Genomic DNA, 22,038 nt, shown 5'->3' on the forward strand with positions numbered 1-22,038 from the left:
TACAGTTACAGTTAAATCTTTGATGATTTTATATTTGAATAGGAAAGGAGCACAATATCTAACACACAACTCAAGAACTGATTTTGAAGACATGTGACATTCCAATTTTGTCTCTATTGACTTTTCTTAATCACCTGCGGCATTTTCAGTTTAAAACAGTCAAGAGGAAATCATTATCAATTCAATTAAAAAGCTCTGAACTCTTAGAGGAAGAAGCTATGAACATAAAATTACTATTAGTAGTTTGGGTAGTTTTTACCTTTTCCAGGTGAAACCAATATATTTTAATGTTTCTTCTGCTAAACAGTCAAGAACATAGCACACATGCTCTCCATAACCGGACTTTAATTTTGAAGGAGGGAAATCTGCAGTTCTTCCCTGAAATACAAAAGATAAACAGGGCATTATCTGTTGTTTATATCCTAAATGTCAAAATCTTTTAAGCAAAGAACTGGTGATGAGATGTATCCCTTCCCCATTTTTCAAATATGATTTAAACTATAATTATATTGCATCTTAAAAAAATCCATCTCTTCAGTCTTTTTTTTTAAATCCACAAATAAAAAACTTAAGGAAAATACATTTTATTGTCAAAAATAGCAAATTAAAAGGCAATACCATCATGGCAGCAGAATAAATCATCAATTCTGTTGGGGTGAAAAATCAGTGAAAATACTAGCTTGCTATATTGTTAAACAACCACTTGAAGGATAGAGTGATTTACTTGTCAAAAATTAATAACATGTGTCCCAAAAATATCTCCCTGCCTGTCCTCAAGAAAAGTCATAAATGAAAAGCAAACTGCCATCATGGTCTAGTAAATCAAAGTTGTCTTTTAAAATGCAGTGTTTCAGCTTCCTGCTTGTGGTTTTTTTTTTTTTTAATCATTTTTTTAGAGGTAGAACTAAGCACCTATAAATCTACCACTGAGACATATCAAGAATCAGAAAAAAAAAACATTATTACTTTGGGCTACAAAGAGTGTACACTGAACATTTTTTAGAAATGGCATTCATTTTAGAACAACCTTTCTGAGAAGGTTTTATCTGAAAATCAATTCAGGTATAGTTGCATATATTCAGACAGGATCCATCTAAACAGCTAGTATTTATGTTGTGGAATTACCAATATTAAGATTCATAACTTGAGAACATGTATAAAGAATAGTTGTTTACACTTACAAATGATCGAAGCTCAGATAATATGTTAGATATTGTTGCATTAGGGTCATCATATTCTTGAGGCTGCTCAAAGGGACGTCCTGCTTTGTTAATCAACCAAGCAGCAAGAGTGCAAAACATGTAGAATTGTTCTCCAGGGTTGGTAGGCAGGGCAAAATAGTGTCTGTTTCAAAACAAGGGGGGGTGGGGAGGGGAGATAGCATTTGAAAAAATGTAAGTAAGTCTGTGGTACCTAACGATGCTCAGTCCAAATCTGCCAAAGGACCTTTTTTATTTTTCAAATGACCTTAAAATCAAAAGAGATTAATATGTCACCCCTTAAAGTTTCCAGTAATTCACAGTACTCACATTAAAACTTAACCAACAGGATTAGGGCAATTACTGCTGTACACAAAATATTAGATCAAAGCCCTTACAACCAGAAAATGTAGTGCATGTGTAAGGTTTGCCAAAATCATTTAAGTTGTCAGGAATAATTAATAAAAGAGTGCCTCCTGAAAATGGTAATCTGGAATTAAGAGTCTCTGAGTTATTAAAAAACAAAACAAAACACCTTAATGATTATTTAACAATGAATTTTTACACTTTTTACTTTTTAGAATCTTTGCAGGCTATTTCTAACCTATCAGCTATGTTTAACAGTTGTTCTTAACAAGGCTATATATTTGAAACACCTGAAGAGCTCATAAAACTACTGATGCCCAGCCAAGGCTGCCTCTTTCTTCACTAATGGATTGAACTTCTGGGAATGGAGCCCCAGTATGGGTATATTTTAAAAGCTCTCAAGATGGTTCTAAGGTCAAAAACCACTGAGTATCACATCCCCAGGCTAACAAATATTTGTTGTATTTTGTTAAATCCTCTAGCCTAAAAACAGCCTTATTCGGAGCAATATGATTTATACCTAAACATATTAACAATAAAACTTGCTGGCAATAACATTCAAGTCAGTCCCATCAAAGATCTTTTTTTCACTTGTAGCTATTACTATTATGATTATGCTGAATAAATGGCTATTCTATTTGTCATAAGAAGCAAAGGTCTATTTCTTCATGTTTCCAAAACTTTCTTCTGCAGTTTAACAAGTGTAAATGTTTCTGATGATAACAGAAAGCTGAGAAGGCAGAAAAGGCCTTGCAGCCCTTCCAGATATAGGCTCACAACCCTTTCAAAACACCAGCTCACCAACAACTCATCTTTCCCTTATCAGTTGATTACACCTCCAGGACAGGAGATAGATACTGATAAAGAAAGAGGGAGGACGGTGGTTCTCAAACTTTGAAGTGCATCAGGAGTATCTAGAAGGCTTTTTAAAGCACTAACTGCTAGCAGCTACCCCCCACCCAGATTTTCTGATACTGTCGATTTGGGAATGGGCCTGAGAAATCTCATTTCCAATAAGTTTCCAGGTAATGCTGATGCTGATGCTGCTGGACTGGTCACTACATTTCTAGAACCACTGAACTAGTGTATCCCCATTGTCATCTGTGACTCAAAGTACCCTGCTGAATTCCTGAGGAAAGATTACAGAGCTGATATCAACAGAAACTTGAGGCCATTTTCTTTTAGTCTGAAAAATATATTTGGGGAAAAAAGGTAATGTATTTTTATTAACATAGACAACTCAAGTTGTCTATATTATCCTGATCAATTCATGTTAACTCCCCATCTTACAATTTCTATCATAGATCAAGCACTACTACTTCTTCCTTCTCCAACTTTTCTGATATTATAGATTATCTTAGCAATAAGAACAGTTTACATAAAGCCTACATAGCATACAATCAAGTTATTGGAAGGGAGCAGAGGAATGAAATCAAAATTTGGAGGGAAATTATTTTAGCCTAGCTACAGACATTAAAAGAAAATGCTAAAGATTCTTAATCTAAATTGCCTCTTACATAAAATAAACAAATGTAAGTATATATAAAACTTATTTATCTGACTACAGCTAGGCTATGTTGATTGGAGGAGAAAGTGCTGCTATCCGTTATTCTCAGCAAGGAATAGTACTGTCATCAAGAAATGATGAACTTTTCCCTTGTAGGAAAAAAGGAAGAACTTTAGGATTCTATAAGGGGACAATTCCAATAATTGTCATTCCTTTCTGTTTTCCACTTCTTAGTTTCTGAGATTACTGTTATTGCAAGGGCAGAAGAAGTTCTTTTAAACCATAGCAATCAGTCAACAACTTTATAAAGTGCTCAGCAAGGTCTGAGGTACCTGCAGTTGGCAGCTCTACAGACAGGTCCTTGCAGACAAAAACAAAAAAACTAGAAATAGCAACAAATAACAGTATTCCTCCCTGGGGATAAGACTAAGGGTGACATCAGTATTTTTCTACAAAGTTTTGTGCTTTTCTACAATGGGTATTTTTATTACTTTTATAATCAGAAAATACAGTTTGTGTCTTGTGAGACGCATGTTTTACAGAATAGGCTGTCTTCCAGTTCCTTCTGACATTCCAAAAATTGTTTACTCTCTCTACAAAACACCAAGTCTGAGCTCTGTGTGCTCCACAGTGCTGTCGCTGAGTTTTGGGTGAGATGCCCTCCCCGGGCTAGGAAGATGGAGGAAAGTGCTTTCTAACCCGCGCTCAGCGTTCCCTAGCAGAAGGCAGGGAGGCATCTCCCCAGTGCTCAGACGGTACCCAGGAGCTTAGGGACGACGGGACCCACCTGGACGGGGGCTTCAGGTTGTTCTTCCGGAGGAGTTCCTCCTCATAGTGGAGCAGCTTCAGCTTCTCCACCAGGTCCTCCATCACTACGAACATGTGGTAGGCCGCGCCGGGCCCCCGCTCCACGACCATCTCCCCCGACCCTTCGCTGCGGGACCGAGACACCGTATCCTCCAAACCCGACGGTGTGACCACGGCCGCGGCGGCAGCCATCGCAAAACAGACGGAAAGACCCCGGAGGGGGCTCGGGCCCACAGACCCCCGGCCTCCACCGCCTGCGCTGCCACAACCAGGACCGCCGCGACCCGTTACCAGGCGACCCGCCGGGCAACCCGTCACCAGGGAAACTAGACTCCGCCTCTTTCCTGGGCCCTCTATTTCCCTTCTAAATTCCCTCCAACCAGGGCGGGCCGCTGGATGACGTCACCTTGGGCCCCGCCCCTTCCCCTGCGGAGGAGGTAGTTGGGAGGCAGGCCCTACTGCCAGGGAGGCGTGGTGTCCCGCGCTCGACGTCCGGCCACGTCTCCTACCGCGGGGCTGCTAGCGTTGTTGCTTTCCGTTCCTGGTGGACCTGGGCTGGGCATCTTGGTTTGCTGGTAGCAAGTAAAAAGATTGAAGGGAAGTGAAGACGGGCACTATTGAAGGCTATCCTAGCCCAGCGATAACTATTTTTTTTCTCAAAATTGAAAGTTTTCACAGTTGTAAAGAATCAGCGTAGATTTCACTTTATCTCAGGAACTTTACAACGAGGAGTTTTTTGTTTGTTTTAACCTAATCGCTCCACCACCACACCCCCCCCCCCGTCTCTCTCGTTGGCAATCTTTACTTGATTTAACAATGTATTATAAAGCTTAAAGGATTCTAATTCCCTGCTCTAACGCCAGTGTTAGGAAAGTGGTTGGTTGGGGAGGGGGTAGGGAAGTAGAAACAGAAAAGTGAAAAGGAGGCCTCGGGAAGGATTTGTTCTGTTTCAAGAACAAAAATACTTAGCTCATATTTTGCTGCTTAATCTATTTCAAACCCATTATGTGTAGTGTAAAGTTTTTGGTTACCTTGTTAAAATGAACAAAATAAAGGAGAGAATTTGCTTGTAAAGAACGTCAAGCACCTGAGTGTGGTTAAAAGACCAGGTGCTACTCAATAATGTTTTTGCTGCTATACTTAGAAATTGCAAGAAAGGAACATCACTGACAGCAGATGTTGTCCAGGTTTACAGTTCTCAAAAGGCTGTGTTTTGAGCCATTTTCCTAATGGCTATATGAAAAGGAAGTAACTGGGAGAAGAAAAGCTAAGACAAGTAGCTGAAAATGTGTTTTGTGTTTAGTGTGATTTTTGAGGGATCTCTAATTTCTTGTATATGCCACTAAAGAATATGGAAATCACTTTTTTCACGTAACTGAAGTTTGAAATGGCCCTGTAATATCTGTATTTTTGTTAGAAAAAATGGGCAGAAGAAACGTGGAATATGATTCGGGGGGAGGAATCTAGACCCGTCATTGTGGGATGGAGAACATGTTCTTGACCGAAAGGGGGATGTGAAAAGAAATGAAATAAGCTTCAGTGGCAGAGATTCCAAAGGGAGCTGAGAGGTCACTCTGATGGGCACTCTTATGCACAATATAGATAATTCTTTTTAGGTTCTAATGAATTGGAATAGCTAGCAGTAAATACCTGAAACTATCAAACTACAACCCAGAACTCATGAATGTTGAAGACGATTGTATAAAAATGTAGTTTATGAGGGGTGACAACGTGATTGGGAAAGCCATATGGTCCACACTCCCCTTTGTCTAGTTGTTGCATGGATGAGTAGAAAAATGGGGGAAGGGAAAAAACAAAATAAGGCACCCAGTGTTTTTTTTTTACTTTAATTGCTCTTTTTCATTTTAATTTTTCTTATTATTTGTGTGTGGTAATGAAAATGTCAAAAATTAATTTTGGTGATGAATGCACAACTATATAATGGTACTGTAAACAACTGAATACACTGTTTTGTATGACTGCATGGTATGTGAATATATCTCAATGAAATGAATTAAAAAAATGGACAGAAGAGTCTGTTCTCATTTTAATATATCTAGAACTGACTTATTTTTGGTAAAGTTATCAAAGTAAAAAAAAAAAAAACCAGAAAACAAATCTCATCACCAAAGAGAGGAAACACAACTACTCATTTTAGACAGTAACTCAAAAAAGGAAGGGCACTGAGAAATGCGTTTTAGTTAAATAGTATTGCATCCCTGCTACAAGGCATTAACCAGCTGTTCTCAATAAAGATAAGGGGTAGAATTGAATTTGGCTCCACACTATTGTCAAATCAGTATTTCCTTTTCTTAGCTTTCACAAACAGTGATTTCCCCCTTTGCCCCTAAACTCCACTCCGCCCCAGTGTGGGTATGCTTGTGTATGTGGGAGATACATCTGCATAACTTTCAGAGTACAAGATAGACAGCTTCTTAGGATGGTAAATAAACCCAAAAGCTCAGATGATTTAGGGTGCTTGGTTAATCAACAAACAACTTGTGGCTTTTTTTTAATGACCCAAAAGTATCAGGCTTCTCAGGGTAAATTGGCTATATACCCAGGGACATGGACGTTCATGCAGGGCATGCTGCTTACTTAAGAAGTTCTGACATTTTCAGGATGTTAAATAACACGCAGTGTGAAATAATCAAGTGTTGCTTTTTGGGTGACAAAAAATCTCCCAAAATGGTGGGGGAAAAAAGCCTCTAAAACCTAGCTGTTCCCTTCCTACGTACAATACTAACTCAGCCTAACCTGAGAGCAGTGTGAAGAATTATCTCTTAATTGTTGTGAAAAAGAAAAAAAGACAAATATAAAGTGTCCCCAATAATTGTGGCACAGAGAGAATGAAATGAAGAAAAAACCAGCTTTTCAACATTGCATATTCTTTCACAGCAAAATGATTGGAAAGAACATTGAAATGTCATCTCCTTTTTATAAGACCCACAAATTATTTTTGCTGATTTCTTGGTCACCCTTCATAGTTAGTAACAATTGAAAGTTCTTTTCCCTGTTGGAAATTTTTTTCCTTCATGTGTGTGAGCATGTACTCAAATCCTCTTCTAGCTGTCACAGCCTCTTGGAAGCTTTGGGGTACATTTGTATTAGTTTTTGCAGGACTAGCAGTATTTGTTAGTGAAGGAGTTAGATGGAGCTTGAGGAGAATAGGTATGTTCATACCACCTTTAAAGAATCTAAAGGGAGTTCTATCCCTGGCTCTACTATATTGATCGCAATCAATGGGCTTCTGACTTTGACTTTTATCTCTTGCAAACCATGTATGAAATGAACAGAGATAATTTTTGAGGCCCTCCTTTCTGTGAATTGGCTGATCTCTGAAAACTGAACAGTACTACATTTAAAGCTGACTTAAGCTAAGTGGATTTACCTGAAAGGTGCTTAGCAAAGCTGGGGGTGAAAAGGAGGCAGGTTCAAAGATGGAGGAAGATTTTCAATCTGCGTCTCCAAATGTTAGAAAAAGTCCTCCAAGAAGGCTGAGCAGGCTTAAAGGACAAAACTGCTTTGTGTTATAAAAGTGGCTTAGTACCACCCATTCATGATTTTTAAAAACTTCAGAAACCACTAATAAAACAAAATTCCTTGAGCTAATAAGATTCATTAAGCTAATAAGAAGTATCTGGCCAAAAACCTAGGAAAAAAAGTCAGTTAAATGTGAAACATTAGAAATAAAGCCTTTAAAGCCAAGAACAAGATGAAGACATCTACTCTTCAAAACTGTGCTAGAAATCAGAGCCAGTACATTGAGACAAGAAAACTGGAGCAAGTATTGCAAAAACTACTACAGGTGATAGGATTGACTAAAATATCCAAGAGAATCTACAGATAAGCTATTAAGACAACTCAGCAAGTTTGCTCTATATGAGATCCAAACTAAAGAAAAGTTTTTGGAAATAGCAGTTAGTAAGCAAGCAAACAAACAAAAAAAAACCTTTAATAACTATATGTCATAACCAGGAGTAAATCTGTCATTTTCATGGAGAAATCATTAAACTTTGACAGTCCTGGAAAAATCCAGAGATACAATGCTCAGAGATAAGAAATCAGCCAACATATCAGATAGCAAGATTCTAATAAAAGTAAAACCTAAAATAAAGATCCTCGAAACAGTACTGACAGAGTTGGTGTTACCAAATAACGGAGAGAGATGAGCTACTCAATAAATGTTATTGAAGCCATGGTATGGGCTATCCATATGGAAACAATTATCTCTGATTCTCATCACACAAATTCCAGATGGATTAAAGCATAAATGTAAAATACTTGTAGGATGTTTAGAAGAAAATATATTAGAATGTATTTAACCTCAGGGTAGGAAATGATCTTTGGGAGGAAACAAATTTTAAAGAATAGAGAAACTCATCTATATCAATTTAGGAACTTAGATACCGCAAAGGACTCTATAAACAGTGAAGAAAGATATTTATAATTCATATAATGTCAATGGATTAGTTTCTAGCATATGCAAAGATCATAGATCACTGCAAAGCCTCCATGCCATGCTGGAGGGTTTTAGATGTGTTCTTCTAGGTCAGTTTCTCAACCTTGGCACTGTTGACATTTTAGGCAAATAATTCTTTCTTGGGGACTATTTTTATGCATTTCAGATGTTCAGTAGTATCCCAGGCCTTTACCCACTAGATGCTAGTTGGGACAACCAAAAATACCTCTAAACACTGCCAAATATCTCCTGTAGGGCCAATAGCCACCATTTGAGAATCACTGTTCTGAATGAATGGGTTGAAATCAATTGTCTTTATAAGGGTCCAGGTATGTAAAGGTAAATGAGTGATGTGTGAGGAAAGGATTACAGTGAACTAGAAAGATCATGTACCATCTCAAGGAGGGGACCATTTTTGCCATGCAGGAATGGAACGCAATTTTGCCATGTGTTCTGATTTTATAAGAATCTGAATCTGAATTTGTATGACAATATGAGATCCTAATGCTCTTGAGAGTTACTTTACTGCACAGAAAACTATTTCAGGAGCTTAGTTGTTAAAGGTATTTGGTTAATGCATTAAAGTTTAAAATTGAGAAGCCTAGTTCTCGAGTTTGATATTCAAATCTTACTCAATTTATAAATGTAAGTTTGCTGCAGTCAACTTAAGTTTTTTTTTGTTTGTTTGTTTTTAACAACTTAAATTCCTGTAAAGGTTTTAAACTGTTCATGAAATTATTTTAGTTATTCTGTCTGACAAACCATTCCAGATACTAATAAGTCTAACAGTTACAAATGGGGGGAGTGCTAGTTTCTATTGAATGTTATACTGTATATACACTTAGATTTCAACTTAAAATTGAGTCTAAATCAATTTCTCAGTTCACACATTATAAATTGGAATCACAAGCTGTTTTTTTCTCTAATAGGTGAAATTTTCAATGATACTTAAATATCAATTTATTCTTTAGAATTATTCTTTAACATAATTACATTTTCTCTGATTTTGGTTTTCATCATTGCTTTACTTAGTGCTGCAACTCTCCAGGGTTAAAATATACTTACCCACTTGGGAAACAATCATCATACCAACCTGAGCCAATGAGGTTTTCCATAAAATGTATCAGAAGATTCTTGGCCAGAGTAGAATAATTCTTGTCAAAAACACCAATGGTACATGCTAAGATCTAACTTCCTGTAACAAACTCACTAACTTAGAAAAGGAAGTGGTTTTGCAGTTCATGCCCTGGATTTTTGATTTCTAGTTCTTCTCTAATTTTTCTTTTAACCTCACTAAGATTATAGTTGACTGCTTCAGCTAACTTTGGCTCTCATGGTAAATGCCATTCAATCCTATTCTACATATCTCAAGGCTTTGCCTGGCTCCATGGTTCATTTTCTTAGTGAGGAAAGGGTGTGGGAGAAACAAAATATATGCGTGAATTAACTTCAGTTTACTGTCTTTGCATAGGTGATGGGATGACTATTAAAAGATTTCAAGTAGGTGTGTGTATTTGGCGGGAAGTGATCAATTGCGTAGCTTAGAATGTTCTGGCGATATTGTAGGGAAGGGACTATGGGAAGGTGAAAACTGATTTAAAAGCAATTTGAATAGTCAGGTGAAAGTCCTGAACAGAGATGATTGGCAATGGCAATGGTGAGAAAATGATAGTTTTAGGAAGTATTCTCAGCAGAAATTAGTAACTGGCCCCATAAAACGTGCTCTGTAATGTGAATGGCACCACAGAGTTGCAGCACTTGGGGCAAGAGAGCTGGCCTTTATAACTCTGCCTCACTTGGTCAATGGCAGTGGGCTGCCTCAGACACCTGTGTGAGATGGCTTATGTTGGCCAAGGGCAATTTTCTGGAGAGGAATGCAGCTGTGAACAATGAGCAGTCAATAATCAAAGTAACTGGGGGATGGTAAAAATGGCCTGGTAAAAAGGGATCTGGGCAGAAGCCCGCAGCTTTTACTACAATAGTTGACATTAAAACACAACACTTGAATTTCTATATGTGGAGTGTATACCGATATAGTGGGTATAGTCTTAAGCTTGTATTTCTTTCACAAAAAAAAAAATTCAGTCTGCTAAAGGTATAAATCATACACTGACAGATGGGAAACAGCAGATAAGTAACTCGGCAAATATTGAACGTTCAGCCTAGCTTCCTGATAAGAGTTCTATTCCATCCAATATGTTAGTAGCACTTTGGTTTGATATAATTTGGGTACTAACAGGAAGGATTGATCTGATTTGTCAGTTTTGAAGGTTAAATAGTAATAGATTTATTCTTCAAGGGCTAGACTAAGAAGACTGAATTTACTTTACAGTGTGGGACAGCTTTTTCTTGCCAGGGAAAAATTAAATTTAAGGCAGAGTGTAGAGTTAACAAATGTCATAGAAGAAAGCTTTCTTAGTGGGGCTCCCTAGAGACTAAGAAAAGCGAAATCTGTTAGATGCTACAATCTGTGGAATTATCATTCCTTCAAGGTACAACTCTAAATCTCCATGTATAAAATGCCAGACTTTCTGATGGTCTGTTTCACAAATGGTTATTGGTACCAGTTTTGAGGTTCTAGAACCTATTGCCCAAACCATCACCTAGTAATAAAATGTTAAATCCAAATGCCTTATTTTGTTCCTAGCACTTTAGTGGAGATGAATTCCTTACTTTGCACCTACACATTTTTCTTCACAAATAAAAAAAGTAATGCATTTTGCCTTTGCATCTAGTGAAATTTTAAGAACATTTTTTTCCCTGAAGGTGTGAGTGAAAGCCCAAACTAAAATATCTGGGTGTAAGCATTTTAATTTTGACAGCTATAGCAAGTATCATCTAAGATTTTCTTGCACAAATATTTGAGTACATATAATGTTTTAAGCACTGTGCTTGGGCATGGTAATACAAAAACCCAGGAGCCTGGTCTTTGCACTTAAATAGACCATATTCTAAAGTGGGAGACACATGTAAATTGAAAATTGTAACATGATATGATAGAGAAGTATCCACTCTTTATCTCCATAACCTGTGATTCTTCCTCTATCCAGAGTCCCATTTTTCTGCTAGATTCTGAAGAGTCAAGAGCAATTAGGCAGGGGAAATCAGTAGGAAAATCAGCATGTTTGAGAAAGATCTCTTGCTCAGAGAGCTAAACTTCAGGCATCACATTTTGGTGCCTCCTCTCCTTTGTGTCTAAGATGGAGACTGTCCTTTAGCCTCTTGCCTAGGTGTGGAAAGGTTCTTTGCCTAGGAACTTTAGCAGGAGGTCTGCCATATACAGTAGTTGTTTCCAGAATCTGGAGTCGGAACATACTCCTAAGAATAAGTGCATTCCAAAGAACTCACCCCAAAATAACCCTAAATCAAGACCATAAACTAAATCTATATGACTTTCTAATAACTTACCACTTTGAGTAGGTCTTTTGCTTGACCTACATGCCAAGTATAAATTTTTAAAAAATTGTAACTGCAGACTTCAGAGGAACACTCATAAGCTGTGCATAAGACTTCTCTTCTTTACAGGACCCAAAGGCAGGGTATGAATTTGTCCTAGTAACTTTCTGAGGAGAGTAGACAATTGATGTATATAGAGTGTGTGTTTGTCTAAATCCGCAGAAAGAAGGGGAGACTTTCTTTACAGTTCACCCATGAAGCAAGGGTAGATCATTTCCCCTTTACCTCAGAGAGCTGTGAAAAATGGCTATCTACCAGCCCATTCTTTCTGTATTAATATGAAATATTTGCATGTATTTGGTCCAATTTCTAGACTTCAAACTTTTAATAGACTTCTGTGGGTCTCTTTGCTTATTCTCATAATAGATTTTAAAAGTCACTGAAACTGTCCTATTTTCCATTCTTAACCTGACAGTCAATATTGAAATAAGAATGCTTGCTATTTTATGTATGCTAGTAAAGTTAGTAAAACTTCATATTTTACTTTCTGAAGGCAAGAACAAACTACATTGGAAAAGATTTGAATCTCATAGGCTTCTCGAAGAAGCATAAAACTTTTGAAATGGGAGGGCAGAGAAAACTTTCATAAGTAAAATTAGAAATTTCCCAAGAATCTTGTTCTTTCAAAGGAAACACCAACTCCTTTTAAAAAATAGAAAGCAGGAAATCTGTATTTCATGCTTGGAACAGAATGATGGCTTCCTTATCATTTTCCCTGCAGATGTGGACTTCTTTCAAACTTTTTTGTCCTTATTATTCCCAGAGTAATCTAAAATACAAATATGGACATCTCTCTGTCCTACTCATCATCCTTATATGGTCTCCCCTATTCAGGATAACATCCAAATTTCTTAACTTGCTGTACAAGACTCCAGGGAACAGTGCAAACTTTTTTGGGGACTGAAGCTTATAATTTGTGTGCCCTAATTAATAAGTACAAAATTTGAACTCGAAAAGGGCTATATAAGCGAGGCACACTGAAGCATAAAATCCACCAACTTCCTGGTAAATCTGCCTCTGCAGCCTTTTTTGAGGATGGCTTCTGTTCATCTAGCTTTCCACCACTCCCAGCTTTTATACCAAGTCTAATCTCTAGGAACAGTATCCTTCTTAGTTCCAAATATGCACGCAAACTCCCTCCAGCTAAACTATATCTTTACTCTCCATCTAGCCTACGTCATGTACTGAAAAAATCCACACTGTTTATAGAGATTTAATGGAAACCATAACTGCTTGGATTCAGCCTCAAGTCATGGAGAGCATGAACGATAGTTTTCAAGGGTTTTTAATTTAATTTAATTTTTTTTATTTACTTACAAACAGGAAAGTTTGGAGATAAGTGACTTCTGTTTCGGTGGTATGGGGCTTACAACTTTGATCTTCAAGGCTTTCCCTCCTGCATATAACTTCATCATTTCAAAATGGTTGCATTAACTCTAGACATAATTTCAGAATTCAAGAAAGAAGTGAGAGGGGCAAAGCCAGCCCATGTCTGTTGTCAAAAGAGCAAAATATTTTCCAGAATCGCCCCCAACCAAGACAGACATACACTTAGATCATGTGACTTCCTCTAGCTGTGTAGAAGGTCTGGGAAAGTTGGGGAAAGGAAATTTCATGGTTGGCTTAGACTGATGGTTGTCAGTGTGATTTGCAGACCAGCAATATAAACATCACTTTGGAACTTGTTAGAAACGCAAATGATCAGAACCCACCCTAGACCCTCTGACTCAGGAATCCTGAGGGAAGGGCCCAACAATCTATGTTGTAACAAACACTCCAAGTGATTCTGAGGCACTAAAATTTGAGAGTCACTGGTTTAGACTAATGGCCATGAGATTGAGACTCGGCACATCTCTTCTTCAAAGTTGAAGTTGCCAAAACTCAGGAAGATTGGGATTGGGCAGAGGTGGGGCAGGGAGAATGAAGGGGTGGTTTAACAGTCTGCCATGGGACTAGAAGAAAGAAAATGAAAATTTAAATTGAGTAGGGAAGACCTTTCTAAGGATCACAAAGAAACCAAAATTGTGGGAAGAAAGATTGATTTAATTTGATTAAATCTTCTGTGGTCTAAACATGAAATGCACATGATAGGGACAACATAATCCATTTATTAGCAATTTGAACAAAAAAGAAAAACAGCATCAGTGCTCAATATATTAGTAATCAAACAATGAAGATTAATAGATAAAAATGTGAAATTGTAAGATTTGGAGAACTATAGGGCTTGGATGTTGGAATAGGATACTGGTAATGGGCACTAGCAGTGTTCATTTATTCAACATACGTATTTAGTATTTACTTTGCATTGGTTGGGAGGGTAATTTTCAACAATATGTATAAAGATTTAAAAGCCAGGTAGAACACTGGACACCTGTCCAATGGATCTCTCCTCCAGTCCATTTCTAGAATAAATTCCAGATGGGACAAAGATTGAATGACAAATAAAATCATAAACATAGTAGAAAACATGGAGATTTCTTTTTTTAAAAACTTGGACAAAGAAAGGTGTTTTTAAACAAGATCTAAAACTGACAACCTTAAAGGGAAATATCTATGCAGTTAAAAATTTCCTCATGACAAAAATCAAAGGTAACTAGAAAAATACTTGCAATAAATGACAGAAAACAACAAATTTCCTAAACAATTTTAATCTGTAAATTAGTAACAGCAAAACCCAACAGAGAAATGAGCAAAGAACATAAACGGGCAGTTTATACAAAATATAAATGGCTATACACAAAGAAGATATTGGACCTGTCATCTACAGAATGTCAAATTAAGATGGCATTTTTCTACTTTATGGCAGATTTTAAAAGTTAGTGAATTCTAGTTCACTGGTAAAGCCATATATTTGTACCTTCTGAGAGCAACTTTTCCAGATGTCAAAATTAGAAATGCACCTCTGTTTAGCCCAGCAATTTTATTTGAAAAGTTTTTTCTTACACATCTCTCACAAACAGGAAAATTGTATGTATGGGGCTGTTAATTGCTGCAATGTTTAAGAAAATGATGAAACAAGACGAATGTTCATTAAAAGGGGATTAGTTAAAGCCACAGTATTGAATAATATGTAGCCACTAAAAATAAATGAGAAAAGTCTGCATATGATCCAAGATCTGTGCCTGAAAAATGTAAGTGCTGAATAGTGTATAGAGTATTCTCTGTTGTAGGGGAAAAAAACTATATATGCTTAAATATGAATGGAAAATCCTGAAAGGATAGACAAGAGCATTACATGTAATGCAATTTAAAATCCTGAGATAAGAGATAAGATTGTTCCTCATTCTTTAACTTTGCCAGTCCCCTTTCCATCTGTCTGTTACCTTCTTATCTTTCTTAGAAACTGTATCCTCACATTCTCATTTGAGAACGTAGAATGGTAGTTTTCCCAGATTATTGGCACATATTTCAAATTATACTTATCATCTAGCTTTTAAACACATACTCATTTCATACTGCCCAACTTTTGACTAGTTTTATTCGTTTTATATTTATCCTTAAATTGAAGCAGGCCTCATGAGGCCTGTTAGTTGCCAAAAAAAGAAGGGCAGGCAAATTTCTCTTTGGATCCTTTCCTGGAATATCATAAGCTTTCAAACTCTTCCTCATAGAAAACCCCGGGTCACTCTTTCTTAGACTTAGGAGGATGTTGCAGAAGCCAAAATGGTGGGCAGATACAGTGGGGAGACTACCTGCAGATTATGGTTTAGTTAAACTTTTGAACCTCTGTTTCCATTTTGAGCTTGTTGCTTCCCTGGTCTCTACGTTTTATGTCCACACTTGGGTTGTATTCTGGAGTTCCCAATGCTGCATTTCAGGTGCACCCAGTTCTGTTGGGGGCGGGGTGGGGTGGGGTGGGGTGAGGGAACTCACAGATATGCTCGTATAACCGGTGTTGGGGTCCGGGGAGAGCACGAGCTAGAGTGAGTGCTGCCCTGTCCCACTGACAGGACTGCTCATCTGACGGTGCTATGGGATAATAGCAGGGGCTGCCTATAGTGTCTGGAGATCACTTGTTAGCAACTAGGGCAGCAAGCACATGTCCTGGAAGCCGTTAGTGAGAAGAGTGTGCTCCAAAGAAAACTTTCCAGAGGGAAACTAGAGATTGCTTCCTCTACTTTCTATTTCTGTTGTCTCTGGTTATAAGACAATTGAAATTTTCAATGTCTGAGGGCAGGTTCTGAACACAGACTATTAAAAGTTACTTGCAGTTTAAGTTAATATTTGTTTCTTAAAGTAGTAAGTTGCAGGACCTGGTTTCCCTTAGGAAATCGTGTTCTATTTATAATCCTAGTAAAAATAAGTCACTTTCACTTTTTCTTGATGTTAACATGGTTGTTTAAGAGAATTCGTTTATTCAATCAGCCCCATTGTAGCTTATTTTACTTTTCCTTAAAATATTTTAACTGCGTTTAGAAAGGTAATATTTTGTTTTTCCTTTAAGGATTTTAAAATTCTGACCATACTGGTTTATAACTATAGCAAGCAAGCCTTCCTAAATATGTTCACTCTTATAAATTTAGTACATTCAACTAACAAATTTGGTGCTTGAGTTCTCCAACATTCCAATAATGTTTGCACTAAGTCAAATTATTTAACTTTCAACCTAAAATAACAAGTCTAAACTATACACTTTAAATAGAACTCATAAGGCTGATATTTCTTATATTGCAAATTTTTCAAACATTACAAATACTAAATGTCAAACATACAAACTTCAGTTTATTCTTTCGCAAAAGTAGTAAAACTGTAATTTTGACTTGTGCTAATCTAAACCTTTCTAAGGTCCAGAAGATATTTACTAAAGGAATTGTTTCATCATGCCAAGTGAGTGGTTACCAATCAATGTTTTAATCTTATGTGAAATCTCACTTTCATTGATTAAAAGCATAATTGTCCATGCACATATAGATAAAAGCAACACTTAAATATTTGGAAACATTAAGTATATATTTTCCATGTTATTGCCTAGACTTTATTAGTATTATAAGTTCACAGCAGTATTATACCTTTTAATAATTATCAATATTTTAATTTTGCTATACTTTTTATCAGAATTTCTGGGACACATCCAACATTAAAACATTAGAATGCTAAAAATGATGATAATAATCCTCTAAATAAAAGCAATTTGGAAGTGATGTAGCAGCTCTCTGGCAATGCACGACCAAACCACAGTGTACATTCAAGTTAAAAAGATTTTCTAGTTTAAACATTATAAATTTCAAGAAGCATTCTGCTCATACTCTAACTATATATCTTAAATACTTAAAGCAAATTTTGTTTTTTTACTTTCATCAAAAAAATAAAATTTTAGTGAAACTGATTGTGGGTGTGTGGCAACAAGATGCTTTGAACATGGGCTGTTTGAAAGGTATTCCATTTGCCACATTTTCTCCTAGTAAAGCAATCAGGATAAAAGCATGTGGACAGCAGCCTATTTAATTTGCAACTTTGTGGAGCTTGTTTTATAGAGGAATATATTCCTCATATAATTTTAACAATCTTTTCCTGGCCTAAAAAATTAATTATGCTCATCATAGAGGAAGTTGGAAAACATAGAATGTATGGAGAAGAGAATAAAAACCCTGAAATACTACCATGTGGGGACACCTCACTGGAAATATTCTGGTTTATTTATTTCCTGTTTTTTTTTTCCTAAGCATACAAAAATATAAACATGTATAAAATGGGATTATATTGTTTATACAATTTGATATCCTGCTTTTTCACTGAAAAAAAATGGTCTTGAGTTGCTTCCCCTTGCCTTAACAGTCTTCATAAAATTATCATTTTAATGGTAAAAAAAAAAAAATCATTGAATGGATATGCCATAAGGTAAACCAAGGTTAGAATGGTATGCTTCATTTTATAGCTTCATATAGCCTTACAGCCTCTCAACATGCAATTCAATTGTCACATTATCTCTGTATGTTTTCATAATTTCTTGGAGACTGGACTGGTCAGCAGGTGAGACAAGGATACTATATTCCAAATATGTAAGGTTATATTCCAAATATGTAAGGTCATATTCCCCAGGATCCAACTGAAAGCAAGAAATTCTGTTTTGAGTCACACAAGGGTAACTGAAGGTCTGATAGTCAAGTTCATGTGCTGAACTTCTACAAGCTGTTGAACAGAGTTGATGGGTTTGTGATCCAATCTATTTCTATTGTGGTGTATAAAATGAGTGTTATTAAACCTGGACCTAAAACAAGAGTTCTGCCTTGCTGAGCTGGGTCTCCTTGAAAATCAAAAGGATGGCCAGTCACTGCCAGCCACAGGTTCCCGATACCTCCTGAGAGTATATTTGACTTTGCATGGGGGCTCTGTCCTGAGGAGGTGATTTATTCACCTCTTTTGATTCCCAATCTTGTATAAATTTCTCTCTCAGGATCAACAAAGATTCATGAGAATACCCAGTCAGTTTGCAGAAAGGCTCAATTTGATGGTAGGACGACTGTCCAATTACTATCAAGGTGGCATTTGCTTCTTTTAAAAACAAAACAAAAACAAAACCCTTTTGGGGATTTTGGCCAGATCTTCTACTTCTTCCTTGCAGACATAACACAGGAAATGTCACATGAAGACCACCATGGCCCGGTGCTCAAAGAACATGAGGCACCCACTTTCCGGAGAGGCCACCACAGGCAGTTCTGCCACTGTGGCAGTCTGGGGCAGCCGGCCCTTGCGGCCATTGGGGCCGTCTGGGCTAGGGCTGCGTGGCCACTGCCCTGCTACGTGGCTGGGGCCAGGGCTGCTGTGATGCCCTGTGTCTGAGGGCCTCGGGTCCGCGCCGGCTGTGGCCGAGAGAGGGGCACGGGGAAGATACCCATGAATAATTACCGAGATAAAGTAGCTGTCCAACAAAATGAAATTGCCTATAGCCCAGAGATCTCTGACTAGAACTCAAGACCAGGCAGGCACTCCATATGTCCACGATGGTTCTCCCTAACATCAGCCATGCTGAGTCTTTTTTATAGTCACCATAAGAATTTTAAGCCTATAATTTTCAGCTGCAGTCGGTTTCAAATAAGTTTATTTGAATTGCTTAATTCAATTGAACAAGTAAAATTATCTCCCTGTGATTTGAGATTACAACCCACTACCCTGGTGACAACTAATTTCTGTTGTTTCTGTCTTTCTTTCTGTCTGAACCACAATTCTTATTGATATTTTTACAGTTACTGATTAGATTCTGTATCTCTTACACCTTCATCTGGCTTTGCAGTCAACACCACTCAAGTATTGCTTAGGGCACCTGTTATTATTCCTCACTGTGGAAGATGGGCTTGGTTTCACCCCAGTTGGAGACTGGAGAGGATGGTGTGAGCTGAGTTATCATTTTTTTTTCTTACCAGATTTAACCATCCTCTCCTTACTCTACATTTTGATCTCCCCCCACCTCCCCCCATGCTACAGTCTATTTTGGAAAAATGATGATTTCTTATTCCTTCAGTAACATTTCCTTAAAAAAACACAGTCTGTCCTCCAAGAAGCAGAAGCAAAGATGGAATAAAACATGCAAGAATTTTATTAGGGGAAATACTGTGATGAAAAAGAGCTCACAAAGGTTGGAAGAGCATTCAGATCTTGGTGCAACATTGACCCCAAGTGAAGGAGAGGGGGAAGAGTTTACATAGAAACAATATAAACTGCCAAGCAGTCTATGGGCACCATACTCAAAGCTGGCAGCCTTCTGTATCACCCTGTATATGGGCCAGATCAATATTCCTAGGTTTGGAATGTGTGTCTCCAGAAGTCAAAGAGGACTTTGAAATGCTGTGTTTCATTCTTTGTAGTAAGGGATGCAAGATACAATAACTTGTCTCTTACTTTGGAGGGAATGCCCTAGCATGTCCCTGACCCCTGAATCCCTAAAATTTCACCCAAGTGACTGGTATTTGAATCTCCCACCCTCTGGAGTCCATGCATTAAACCAAGGCCCAAGGCCTCCAGCATACTAATCACTTCTTGCTTTTCTTGTCAGTCAGCATGATGTCATCCATGTAATGGATCAGTGTGATCTGTCAGATGTCCTGAGGGGTCCATATCTCTTTGGACTATATTATTACCGATGGCAGGAGAATTAATATAGCCATGAGGGAAAACCATAAATGAATATTTTTGTCCATCCCATGTGAAAGCAAATTGTGTTATCAACCATACAATGTCTGGTTGACTTTGTGGTAGTCTCCAATCATTTTCCAGGATCCATCTTTTTTTCCCCAGGGGCCAGACTAGTAAATTAAATGGAGATACAATAGGAACCACCATTCTTATCCTTCAGATATTTAATTCTGGCACTAACCTTTGCTGCCCACCTCCATAGGATATGATATTGATTTTTCACTTACTATCTTAAAAAGGCAGTTTCAGAGGTTTCATTTGTCTGTTCCCACTATGATAGCTCTTAATCTACAGACCAGAGACTTAATGTGGGGTATATCAATTCAAATTTTGCATACAGAGATTGGGGAAATAACTACTGGGTAGGACCATGGACCCACTGTTAGCCAGACAGCAAGGATTCCATTTATTTCCTGGCCTCTGTTAGGCCCACACTGTGCCAGAGGAGAGGGTGTCTGGGTCTTAATGTCAAGTGGACACTTTGTCTGGTGGGCCTTAAAATATTTGGTTATTTCTGTTTCCCAGTGTTTAATCAACCAAGTAAATTATTGTAGGCGCCTTTGGGGAAGGACTGTTAGAATTGTTATTGTCTATTGTACATATTTTCCATGGTATGGCAGAGTCCTTCCTTCTGGGGACCCGTCTTCACTCTGTGGGTTACAGATATGACAATTTGTTCTGGTCTGAGCTGAGCAAGGGATTGTGAATTTATTGGGCACCCCCCCTTGGCATCCTGCTCCTTCATTCTTGTTTTTCTTTGGTTGTAGTGGTAAGCAACAACCTTATTAGCTGTCTATCTGTTTTGCCCCAGAGACCATAGGCTCTGTTAACCAACTTTGCAAATCCCTGAGGGTCAGGCATCTAAGCTGCCCTCTGGTCTTGCCAGTTACCAGGATAATTAGAACCTCCTGGCTCCTGACAGATAATTGCTGCCATCTGGCTTCTATTACTTCAAGGCTCCTTCATCCCTATAATGTTAACCAGCTCGACTTACGACTGCTTCTTTTATCATCGTCTGTGGCCTGTAGAAGAGAACCACCATGGGACTCCTTAGTGACGCTGTTTCCCCTCTCCCCAGTGCATTCTTGATGGTCTTGGTGAATGGCATGTCTTCTGGCCCCTCCTGTGGAATATAGTCTTCTGGTGTGACTTGGGCTTTGTCAGATATCTATTTTACCTGCCAGCTTTCCTCAGCTCCTTTATTCCTTTATCTACTTTCTGTTAGGGCAACTTGGATATTTCTACTTTGTCGAGAGCTCCTCTAAGAAATACTGCAGAAATGAGTGATTGCTTATCTCCTGGGGTTCTGGCTAGGGTGTTAAATCACAGGTCCTGAGATAGTGTCCTCAAGTCAATGAATTCTTGCTCATCTAGTTGTACATTCTGACCCTCTTGATCAAGCATCTTCAAAATGCACTCCCAGGAGTAATTCTCTGGCTCTTGCTAGCATATGCCATGCCATTCTTGCAATTATTTGGGTGTGTGGTTTCTTTCCTTCTTTGTTAAGACCCAGCAATCATCAGCTGGGTTAAGCTGAGATTTAACCCTAGTTATAGATCTGACAGCCAGGAAAGGTCTTTGTCCTTATTACGATCATCTGTTGTCTTGTGGAGATAAGACTTCTGTGTTGGGAAATGCTGCAGAAGTGCTAGCTCTTACTAGAGAGGAGTGGGCATCTCTGTGAGCCTAGAGGGTCTGGAGAGTTGCAGAGTCAGTATCCTGAGAACATCCCATCAGGTGTCTCTTTTGTTTGAGTGTTCAGGTTTTATCCACTAGGGCCCTGGACTTCACACAACTGATCTGCCTTGGCCAAGCATTAAAACATTTCTGGAATTCTGTGACTTTAACAATTAAGTCTTCAGTCTGCTGCTCAACTGTGTCTGCTCTTCCACTGCAGGAGATGAGGGCCTGTTGTAGGCTACCACAGAGGTTCTCTGCCTCTCACATTGAGCTGCTAACTGCTTGTTTTCAGCCCTCAGTCTCTCATTATTCTGTAGGAATTTTTTAATTCCCAGTATCACCCCTGCCTGTCACAGAATTTGTCTCCACTGGAACATTTTCCTGTCCATGAAATCTAGCAATTTAGTTGCTCTTATGACAGAACCTCTCTG

At 38.1% G+C, this 22,038-nt stretch overlaps 1 protein-coding gene and 1 pseudogene across 3 annotated transcripts in view; both read right to left on the reverse strand.

The window, feature by feature from the left end:
- IFT57 (intraflagellar transport 57) overlaps window positions 1-4,202 on the reverse strand; it is a 54,229-nt gene extending 50,027 nt beyond the window's left edge. Inside the window, exons 1-3 of one of the 3 annotated variants that reach the window (XM_037835166.1) lie at window positions 3,860-4,201; window positions 1,182-1,344; window positions 260-378 (exon numbers count right to left, since the gene is read on the reverse strand). In XM_037835166.1, coding sequence (XP_037691094.1) covers window positions 260-378; window positions 1,182-1,344; window positions 3,860-4,071 — 494 coding nt within the window. In that variant the 5' untranslated portion in view covers window positions 4,072-4,201. Of the gene's footprint in view, window positions 1-259; window positions 379-1,181; window positions 1,345-3,859 lie in introns of all 3 variants that reach the window. The other 2 variants (XM_037835161.1, XM_037835154.1) reach the window with 2 other exon arrangements.
- A 13,667-nt stretch (window positions 4,203-17,869) lies between these two features.
- LOC119534934 lies at window positions 17,870-18,415 on the reverse strand (annotated as a pseudogene).
- Between the last annotated feature and the right edge of the window lie 3,623 nt (window positions 18,416-22,038).

Source organism: Choloepus didactylus, chromosome 1 (assembly GCF_015220235.1).
Source record: "Choloepus didactylus isolate mChoDid1 chromosome 1, mChoDid1.pri, whole genome shotgun sequence".
Taxonomy (NCBI): domain Eukaryota; kingdom Metazoa; phylum Chordata; class Mammalia; order Pilosa; family Megalonychidae; genus Choloepus; species Choloepus didactylus.